Source organism: Nyctibius grandis, chromosome 1 (genome assembly GCF_013368605.1).
Source record: "Nyctibius grandis isolate bNycGra1 chromosome 1, bNycGra1.pri, whole genome shotgun sequence".
NCBI classification, from domain to species: Eukaryota; Metazoa; Chordata; class Aves; order Nyctibiiformes; family Nyctibiidae; genus Nyctibius; species Nyctibius grandis.
In genome coordinates, this window is record NC_090658.1 from 31,516,376 (window position 1) to 31,527,486 (window position 11,111).

The 11,111-nt window shown below is 45.9% G+C and overlaps 1 protein-coding gene across 3 annotated transcripts in view; it reads left to right on the top strand.

Moving 5' to 3' along the window:
- TTC7A (tetratricopeptide repeat domain 7A) overlaps positions 1 to 8,206 on the top strand; it is a 189,829-nt gene extending 181,623 nt beyond the window's left edge. For all 3 annotated transcript variants that reach the window (XM_068423941.1, XM_068424014.1, XM_068424179.1), the window contains exon 20: positions 2,932 to 8,206. In XM_068423941.1, the coding sequence (XP_068280042.1) occupies positions 2,932 to 3,153 (222 nt within the window). In that variant the 3' untranslated portion in view covers positions 3,154 to 8,206. The remainder of the gene's footprint in view (positions 1 to 2,931) is intronic.
- Positions 8,207 to 11,111: the final 2,905 nt, after the last annotated feature.

An 11,111-nucleotide genomic window follows, 5' to 3' on the forward strand; every position in this document is an offset into this window, starting at 1 on the left:
ATTAATGATGTTCAACCTCTCCTTTAAACATCCAGCAGCGTATTTCTGCCGGTTCAGTTAAGCCTCACTGGAAAGTCTGACACCATCTGTCGCGGCTCACGCTGGGTGAAGGAGTAGGTCTCAGTGCTGGGGTATGACAACGTTGTCAGGTCTGGGTTGGAGAGCAGATTGGCCACAGCCCAACATCCACTTGGGCTGAGGCCTAAAGCACAGCATCTTTTGCCCACACCACATGGAAATCCAGGCGTGTGGGCAAGAGGGAGACATGGGGCTGTTCCTAGTCAGAACAAGAGGGAAGAAAGATGATGGGCATGCCTGGGAAGGGCCATGGGCCTGGGCAGCCTTTGGCACTAACAGTCATACATGTAAGCAAGGAGGAGGGGGGGCAATCTTTACCTCCTTTAGCAAGTGTTTCCTCCTATGTTTCTCCCCAAAAACATGTAGCAGTTTTTCACTCATGCAGTATACTGCAGCATCAACAGGAGGCTTTCTGCTGGCTTTGGGGAGCCTTAGATCACCCTTTCTGAGGGTTCCCAGATGTTTTTTCATCTAAACTGGCATGCTTGAAAGCACTGAATACCAACGAGCAAATGTTCACATGTGCTGCATTTACTGTTGGGCATCAGCTTCAGCATCTTCCCCAGGTGAACACAATACCTGGGGTTTGCGTACAGCCTCTTCCCAGTGCTGCAGAACATCTGCAGGGTCCTCAAGTACAGGCAACATAAATGCAGCGGCTCCACGCTGGGGAGCTGTAGAGGAGGAAGCCATGCCAGCCTCTGGTCCTTGACCAGCAAGGGTGCTGGGGCAGACAAGGGAGCTGTGCGGCACGAGCGGTTTACGATGAGGTGGATTTCACTGCAACATTGTTGAGAGGCGCGAGATGTCAGCCGGGGAGGAAATTCCCCTCCTCGTTGGAAAGGGATGACAAACAGCAGCTGCACGGGCTCTCTCGCCCCTATGCCTCCAGGGCCAGGAGCCGGCTGGGAGCGTCAAGAGGCTCGATGCTGCTTAGCGTCAGGGTAAGGACAGCGATGGTTCCCCGGCCACCAGAGAGCACAGTCGGCTCTGCTCGGTCAGCGCAACAGGAGGAGTTTTTAGGAAGAGTGGTTTTGTGGCTGAGGACAAACATGAGCTGAGATAGCTCCCTTCTATTCTTGGCTCAGCAGCAGATTTGCTATGGCCACACTACTTGCCCTTTCTGTACCTCATTATCCCTGTCAAGCGGGTGACTCAAATTATAATTGCACAAATTCCTTCCCGTCTGTCATTACATGCCTGTGGTCGTCTCCGGGCAGCTACCTCTGAGGAGCCAGCCTCTCCCATCAGGGTACTTCTGTGCTACCTGTGCCTGCTCGCAAGGGGATGGTAAGATTAGGCCCTGTTGTCTCGCCATTTTCCAGCAGAAAGAGAAACTTAAAGAAAAAAAATATCCCCACTGCATCTTTAGATGATCAGATTTGATACTGAGTTGATTATTCAGGTCAAGGTTATGGGCAAGAAAGAGGCAGTGAAACTTTTCACAGTAGTGCCGATAGTTGATTAAATGGGTGTTTCTTAACTTTTTTCTCAGGCACCGTAATGTGTTTCTGTAGGTATTAGTACCGTCACTGGCTGTAGGGTCTTAGTAATGCTGATGCACCCTGCGTCTAATGGAAAAGCAAACAAAACAAGTCAAAAGAAAATTCTTCACTACTTCCAAAAGTATCACCCTTCTTCCATTAGAAATTTACTTGGGTTCTAGTTGCAAGAGATTTCAGGTTTCTTTTGTCTTTTCATACCAACTAAAGGCAATTAGACACATTAAAGATGAAGCTAATGCTTTTCTTTATATATATGCATCCACATACTACGTAGTCCCAGGAAAAGCATGAAGTCAGGCAGTCATCTCACTTCCCAGCGTTTCCGCGGGTGGGTGGAGGCAGAGGCCATGCAGAGCTTTGCAGACGACATGGAAGTGTTGGCTGCTTCTTCCCCAGGCCACACCTGGATCAAACTGGTGGGAGGTCTATCCTGGTGTGTGCACCTTCAGAAGGAAGCAGAAAAATGCCACTAATGCATTGTGGCCTGCAAAGCCTTCGTGACCATCTGGGCTCAGTGTGGTTGACTGCTGTATAATTAAAAGGGAGTCTGGCTCATTAGATGCTTCGTGGGTTCAGATGCATCCATGCAAGCCCTATAGGAAAACATGTTCTTCCTACCACTTCTTTCATCCTCCCCCTCCTGTTCCTTCCAGATGGTTACACCCACTTGTGTCTTTTCTTACCCTAAGGACAGCTCTTTAAACAAGGTTCCTCCATCCTTCTCCTCCCCCATGCTGCTTTAGGATCTACATCAGAGTCCAAATAGCAAGAAGACAGAGGGCCCCGTGCTGTCATGTACAGCCTGCCCCTAGAAGGCTGGAAGGGGGCCACATCCCTCTAGCCCCATTTGTCAAGAGGAAAAGTCTTTCTATGTTGTCAAGATGTAGGAGCTGAGAGACTTTACCTCATCCTCAGCTGGATGTTCCAGATGTGCAAGAGTTATTTAGATACTCAGTGTAATGGAAACTGTGTGTATTTTCTTGGGAATTAGAAGCCAGTGAAACCTTCTCAAGGAGAGAGGGATGCTTAAAGGGCCTGTAGCCTTTCTCTCTATAACACTAGTATATGCTCTCCCAGTAACATGCAGCAGGAGCACTTGCAGAGCTGAATCAGTCTCTGCTTAAAAAAATACTATTTTCACAATTGTTTTTTTAAATTAGACATCACAATCAAAAAAAGCAGAGCTTAACAGCTGATTAATACTCTTCTCCAGAAATAGGTGGAGATCCCCTCCTAGGTCTCCTGTGCCTGCACTCATACACCTGCCAGCTTGCTGGGAGCTCAGGGCGCTCCGTCTCTTCCTCTGTTTTGTGCCGTTGTTAACTCCTCATCTATTGTTTGTTGACAGGGCCTGGTGCTGAGCAGACTTGGGCAGAGGGAACTGGCCCAGAAAGTCCTCAGAGATGCCATCCGGATCCAGACCACCAGTCACAGGGCCTGGAACAGCCTTGGAGAGGTCTTGCAAGCTCAGGGGAAAAATGAAGCAGCCATCGAATGCTTCCTCACCGCTCTGGACCTCGAATCCAGCAGTCCTGTCATCCCGTTCACTGTCATACCCAGGGAGCTCTGAAGCTTTGCCCTGCAGCTAAGCACCTTCATTCAATGGACAAACACCAAAACCAAACAAATAAACAAAGAAAAAGCCCAACAGAAAAGTGCCATTGTAACCTGGAACTGGGCAAAATAATTCCAGGATAGGGCTCAGGTCTACACACTTAGCTGAGACAAGCCTAACTGTAGAAGAATATGCAACAGGCAGAAATAGAGAATGCCTTTTTTTTCACGGGTGCCTGGCTCACCTCCTGTGTAAGTTAAAACCAAAGTGTTCGTTCAAGGTGACTGTCTGTAGAATAGATCATGCTAGGGTATAGCTGTTCTAAGCATTTGCACCTTTCAATTTTCATTAAAGATAAAAACCCCAAGCCCTGAATTAAAGCCCAGACCTGCTCTAAACAGTAAATGCACCAGCTAACTTGGCCAAGTTGTGCTTAAGCATGTGGCTGCCTCCACACAGACCTGACAGGATAGAAATGACAATTAAACCTCATAGACATGCAGTATATGCCATTTAGATAATTATTTCAGCTATTTTGATAATCCTTTTTCCTGCCTTGCTCTTATATATTACATGTACTCACTATATTTTGTGTGGCGTTTGCCTAGACCAATTTAAATTAAAAATACTTTTTTTTTTTTAAAGCTGCTATTGCAGTATGATTCACAAAAGCAGAAAGACCAAAGACCAAATCAGTTCACACTTGAACCAGTATTAAAAACATTTATGTATCTGAAATTACATATTTTTGAAAGGCCTTACATGAAGTAGCTAATTATAAACTCTGGGCTTCATTGTTATTAATCACCTATTGCATCACTTTTAGTGAGGAATATAGTGATTACCAGTATATAGTGACTGAACTCTCTGCTTTACTGCATTGCCATGCCTGGCACAAAACATTTTCATATCCATCTTTTCATTATATAAAAGATGGCAGCAGTCTTTTAAGGGAAAGTATGCTGAAGGCAGTATGTGTATATATGAATTACTTCTTTCTTAGAACCAAATCTTTGGATCGACTGTAGAAATTTCACATTAGGGGTACGGAGTTGAGCCTTCAGCGGAGTGGGATCATTTTGCATATGGTATCAGATGTAAGAGTGATCTCCAGAGCCATCTGAACAGCTCATAATCTGTGCAGCCTCCCCATGACTGGCACGGCCAGGGGACGCAGCTGGCATACCCCCTGCTAAGCTGCTCCTTAGCTCTGCTTGACCTCCCCCGGGCCTCGGCAGTGAGGTAGAGGTGTACTGTGCTGTCACACGACACATGAGAGCCAACCCCGTCCAGACCAGTCCCAAGATGAAGACGATGCAGAAATGAGCTGCGGGCACTTTTCTACACAAAAGCTTGGGGCTCTGTGCCCGTTCCTGTCCAAAGAAGATTTGTGACTATTTCGTAAGTGGGTTTGCACTAAAACACACTTTGTATTATAATGCTGCCCAGTATTGTGATCTGCAACTAGTTCATGCCAGAAATAATAATATCCTCAGGCAATAAATGAGTGGGGGTTATTTCTTAAAGAGCCTGAGGCTATGGCAGCAGACTTGAAGTCAGTGTTGTTTACAATTATTTGGAAATCTGCAGGCTGATGGAGAGGTGGGCTCCTTGCACTGCCCCCAGACTACACCATCGCAGAGCTCCTGCCCCCAGCCTCCCCTCGAGGCGTCCGCACCAAGTGAAGTACGCTGCCCTCCGCTTTCTCTCAGCAGCCTGTGGCACTGCCAGGCTAATATTATTTTTTTTCCATTAAATCTTGCTGGTGCAATAGCCCAGCTTATTCTTCTGTTCACTGAGGGATCTGGAGTGAAAGCAGCCCAGCCATGAGAGGTGCTCGGGCCATGAGGTGTCTGGTTTTCCAGTGCCACACAGGCACCAAACCGGGCTTTTTAGGCCAGAGGCAGGTTTCCAAGGAGACAGCGTTACCCGGCCGCTTTTCTCATTTGCAATAGCACCATCAGCAGAGGAAGGAGTAGGTGTTAAAGTACCAGAATTAAATGAGTTTCATGAAGACAGAAAGACGCAGCAGAGACCCATTTTGCTGTGAAGGATGCTATGAAGTCGGCTTACTCTGCACTGCAGGTGGGAAAGGGGGAAGGGGAGGGGGAGAGGTGGTGTTGTTGACATAATATGTAAATTGGTACCCAGGTGTTTTAAACCCAGTTCCACAGTCAGATGCAATCTGACAATAGACCTAAGTAGAGATAGATGGGTAGATAGATATTATATTCTGGTATTTGTTCTGCTCCACAGTTCCCAGGGTGGGAGCAAGCCTTCTGTATAACACACAAAAAAAGAGTCAGTGTGGTCTGACATCACCACTTTCTTGTGCAACGTCTGTCTGTAAAGCGCTGCCGTAGCAACTTCTGTGTACTGGACAGCTGTTTGGGTACAAGCTATGCAGCCACCCCTGTGACAGAGGAACCGCTTTAAGAGTCTGTAACGTAGCTGGTCTGTGACCTGGCAGGAGGGCGCCTGTTTCTCAGCAGCAGCTGAGAAGCAAACACTCACAAACTTACGCGTGCATAGCTTGTAAAGAGCCACCAGCCCGTCACATTTGTTGCCATCAGATGAACTTCATCTCGGTGATAATCAGACTTGCACAGCAGTCGTCTTCCTAGGAGAGGTACAAACGTGCATGAGTGCTTCGAGTGTATCAACCAGTCAGACGTTGCCAGGGTGGTCCCGTATTTGTCCTGTGCACTAAGGAGTGTTACTGGCATAGGAATTGCAGTCCTAAGAGTCTGCGTCAGGTGTGGCAAGGGAGACGTACACAAGTCAATGCCATCAGCATCAATAGGAATTACACGCGCTACCAGCACAGCACACTGCAGCCCCTGTGTCAGTTGCAGACAAAGTACAAACTGGACTCGATCCTGAGATTTGCTGCATGCTTCCCAGAGGATACAAAGCACCAGTTGGCTGGAGGGGTGTTACGTTGACCTGAAATGCTCTGTACAGTGCAGGAAAGGGTGGTGGTTTCAGACTTGCAAGTATTTTGTGGGTAAATCCTCTAGCTACATTTATTATTAGTGCTCACCAAAACAGAAGCCTTCCCAAGCTTACACACTAGCTCTGTTCTTCAGCATGGATTTTGTTTATACTTCCAGGTAGAGAAAAACAAAGGCTACTACTTCAGACAAGCCTATGTATTGTAGTATTTATTTAGATAGCAATGTTGATAAATGTAATAGATCTGCTTTCCTCAGCTCAGTAAGTAATACTTTGTGTAGCAGGGAGACTGGCATGCTTAATGCTCAGGGTTTGAGACTAAGAACACAAGATTTACATCCCATCCCTCATATGATTATTACAGATGATCACAAGTAATGGAGGTTTGGGGAACAGTAAGTGAAATACCAATTCTCTGAGTTTTAGCACTGACTTGAGTCCAACAGAGTTTTCTCATTCGTTTAGAAAGAGGAAGAGAAAAAAGGCATCGTTGCCTAAAGGATCCAGGTATATCCAGGTTCCTCTCATTCCACCACAAGGTTATTTTCCTTTGTGTTGTCAGAGTGCATACAAAAGAAAAATAATTAGCTCCTGTATTTCCGTTACATAGTAAAGGAGTAGTATTTGCCCTTGCCTTTGACCAACAAGAAGGTTTGTATATTGTAACAAAAATGTCTCTGCCTCCAGGATAACAGGAGGAGAAGCCCAACAGGCCAGGGAACAACCCCCCATCCCTGCCTTACCCCGTCTAAACTGCCATTAGCTCCACTAGAGTTGTTGGTATTTATGAGCATTTCCTCCAGCTGAGGATCTGCCCACCGGTGTACTCATTCTGTACAGGGAGTACAACAGTGCTGCCATATTCCTGCGCCACACAAGTACCTACCCCAGTCCGTTTCTATTGGTAACAGTTCGTGCTACTGATTATCACAACGCTTCAGAAGCGCTAATTATCTTTTCTTGGTAATGACTAATAAATCCAAATGGAGAACAGTCCTGGAGGGTGTTTACTTTAAAATTCACTGGCTGGGTACCAAAGTAGGCACAGCACTGACTGCTGCAGTTTGAATTACAGTTATTTTATCCAAAAAATGTTCCATTTTCAGAGAGTCTTGGTGAAGACAGAGTTTGGCTAGTTTATATTTCGTTTTAATGACAGCAGAGTGGGAAACGATCCTTTTTAGTGAAAAGACATCACTGCCGTGATCTTTTTTCAGCCAAACCAACAGAGATTTGATAGTTGCAATTCAGCCTAGGAGAGGAAGGCTCCCCAGAGCAACCACAGTGCAGCAGTAATTGCCTCTGATGGAATTGTATTACAGGCATATTTGACATTTACACAACGAGCATGTGTAGCTGAGATGTCTCTCCCTCCCCCAGCATGTCACATATTTGGCTAAGGAGAGCTGCTTTATGCCCAAAGAGACAACTGCAGTGCCCATCTGGGTGCCCATCAGCACCGCCCTGGTGCCTGCTCTCACCTGCGAGGTGGCCGCTGCCACCAGCTGCACATTGGTCTTGTTGGCCAGCACCCCCTCGCTCATGCTGCCTTACCCAACCCTCTGACTGTTCCCTAAGCCTGGCCTCAGGTGATAGTCTCCCTGCTGTTGTTGTTCAGTGCTGCAGGATACCAGTGCCTGGTCAGATAAAGAGTTATTGTCTTAGAAATGAGATGCAGACGCATCCATCAGCTTGGTGGTGTTGGCAGGTGGGGAGGTAACCACTGACCCAGCGGCTGCAGAGATGGTTCCTCTGACTTTGCCTTTAATGAACTGGCTCGTGCCTTCAGCTCCAGCAGACCAAGGCAGGTTCCCAAGTAACTGGATGCTAAAAGATCCGGCTCGTTTCCCCCGAGAAACACATGCCAGTCTGTGGCTAAAACCACTGATAGGGATGCGACACTGCACCGTTGCCTGTGATGGTACAAGTAAGAGCCTCTCCAAGCCGGTGCGCAGAGAGGTGCACAGCTTTTGCACGCAAGCGTTTCCTACCCACCACTCGCGTACTGTTAACGTGGTTGTCGGAATCGGTTTTCCGTGTAACAACTTTTTTTGTCACTGCAAGACATTTTCACCAGATGATGAATAAAATTGACCCTGTGGAAAACAAAAAATGCTCCTCATATTTCCTGCCAATGTCAGGACTTTTAATATATTCATGCCACGGATATTTCAAGCATTATGAAACAACCATTTGTTATATTAACTGGAACCTAGTGTGCCTAGCAAGTTACCAGTTGCAAAGGGTATTTTGGCCTACACCCTGTAGTTCATGGGAAAAACGAGAGTGAGCATGCAAGCAGCGTGCTTTCAGAGAGGAACAGAGCCAGGAAAAAGGAATAATGTAGCTTCAGATGTTTGGATTTATGGAGATTTAAGCAAGCATCATGCATTTCTTGTGCTTCCTCCAGTAAAAATAAACAAAGGTAGTGTGAGAAACTCTAACATCGAGGTAATATGCAAATACTATGTTGTCAAGTTTAGCGACTCACCTTATTTTGGCCACAATGCCATTAATCATCTTTTTGCTACAAACAGTTACTCCTGTGGTTATTTGGAAACAAAATGCCTGCATTCAAGAGCTTCCAGAGCATTCTTCACATTTACACATTAATCTTTTGGGCAAGCTTCAAGAGGGCCTTCTTAAAAAGCCAGCTCCTTAGTTTCATACTCAAATGAGATTAAGGACAGGGTTTTTGAAGAGCATTTCTTCATAACTGTGGCTGCTTTGCTTTATGAGTGTGTTCAGTATAACTCAAGCAGAACGAGGCTCCTCTGCGGCAATAACAGAATTAAGTCCTTCAGCTGTTAGTACCAAGTCTTCGAAACTGGAAATTGAAGCGAACAAAATACTAGCTCTGACTTTTCCCCCTCTCTTTCCCACAATACAGAGAGAAAGTGAAACAGTGGTGTGGGGTTTCTGCGGGGGCAGAGGGAGGGAGAAGGCTGCCACGGCCCCTCCGAGCAGGAGCCCAACTGGAGGCGTACAGCTGAACCCCAGCGAAACTGGCGAATTTCACTGTTCATTCCCCTCCGAGGGAAACCACTTCTCTTTGCTTCCATCATAACGCCAGTACATTGCCTGTTCTCCTCTCTGTATCACACAGGGGTTTTATATTCCCTTTCTGCTTAAATGGGAAGAAATAAGCTTTTTCACCCCTCATTTTTGCTAGGAAGAGCTCCAGACAGTTTGGGTACTTTCCACCCTTAATTCAGAATCACTTCTTCCCTTGCAGAGGACCAAGTTATATTTCAGTGGTAATTTTGACATGATACTCTTGAAAGGTCATTATGAGTAATTTAATAATTTTTAATAATTTAATATATATTTTATATAATTTTTAATAATTGATTCATACCTCCGCTTCTGTCTTTCTGCTGCAGAATGGGTAAAACCAGCTCAGATAAATACAGTATATTCCTGCCGTGTGTGAAGCCCTGATATTTAGCAGTCATAAACAGCAAGGGAAGAGAGACGAGAAGCGCCGCTGCTGCCCAGATGCTCACTTCCACAATAGTCGCTGGCTGTCAGGTTTTTTGTGGAGTCCCTGAAGCAGCAATGTTGACTTTGTCTTTAACCACATCCCTCAGGAGATGTCATATCCCAGTCAGATGTGCCTGAACCATTCTTTGGAACAAGGAAAAAAAAAATACATGTAGCCTAATGATCTTTAAAGACTGGTGTTAGAGAAAGTAGCCCTGGGTATCACTGGCTTATTCTGTTGCCATTAGCAGTCACTATAGCATTTAACTGAGCTGTGTGGCTGTTGAGCCAGTTTCCTCTGCTATGTTGTCTCCAAAACAAAGAGCAACACCTCACAGCCAAAAATGTCCCCACAGGTCCACCAACTGAAGAACAAGAATCAAAGGATTTCTCAGTGCTCCAAGTTAAGTAAGTGTTGAATTATGGAGGAAAAAACCCCTACAGGTCATTCCCCTGCATGTGCAGAGCTGCCATTTTCAGATCTGGTCCCATTTAGAACTGATGTAGCTGCTGTGGTCATCTGGCTGATGATAACAGAACAGAACACTTGAATTTTATACAGCAAAAATGGCAAGCATTGTAACATGTCTAAAAAAAAAAGCGCAATGAAAACTGTAAAATAGGAGACATTTTCCTTACTGGAAAGCTCTCACAGAGGCAAAGCCCAGGTTTGCTGGCTTTTCTGATGGAAACACGCAACAAAAAAACAGGCTGTGAGCATAAAAGCAAACGTCAAGCAGCCCCTCGCCAGCCTCCTGACTGCAAAGGCCCCTCTGAATCTTACTTCTGCCTCTACCCTGTGCCATAGCCAGAGACCCCAGTGCAGCCTGAGAGCCCGGGGCCAGACTCTTCCACCATGTGCTTACGGCAGGTGCCAGTCCCATGCCCAGCTCTCGTTGCCTCTCAAAGGACAGCACGCACCTCGAAGCAAAAGATTCATTACCTTTTTGTATGACAAGTCAGGCATCTTTTTTATAAAGCAGTTGCTTACGATATCATAATTAGGTCTGGAAACAGGGATGTTTGTAAAATAATCAATCAGCAATGAGCATTCCTGTATTTTGTTGTCCTGTGAGAGCAGCTGACATAACGCAGCCTGGGTTTGCAATGCCAGGTACCGTTTCAGAAGGCTAGGAGTTCAAGGATATAGTTATTTTTCTGGTCAGTGGAGGTTAGAGGTGCTTTTGTGCGCAGTGTAAATGGCATTGTCTGGCAGAGACAATTAGCAAATGAAGCGCTGCCTCACCAGAGGCTTTGCAGCTTTGGAGGCTCTTCTTCTAAGCTGACGACAAACAGAAATTTGAGATGATATCTTGGGTTTCCAAAACAGGAAGCTGCTAAATCCAGCAAGCGAGCAATTCACGTCCCAGTTATAATGATGCTGCTCTTGTATCTCCTTGGAGGATACTGAAGTGTTTTTTGAAGGATAGCAAGGGAGGTGTTTCATCCCCATTTTTCACCAGGTGAAAAACTAAGTCTGCCAGAAGTTGAGCTGAGAGAGGGGTGGTTTTCTGCACAGAAATGGTTAAATTGCT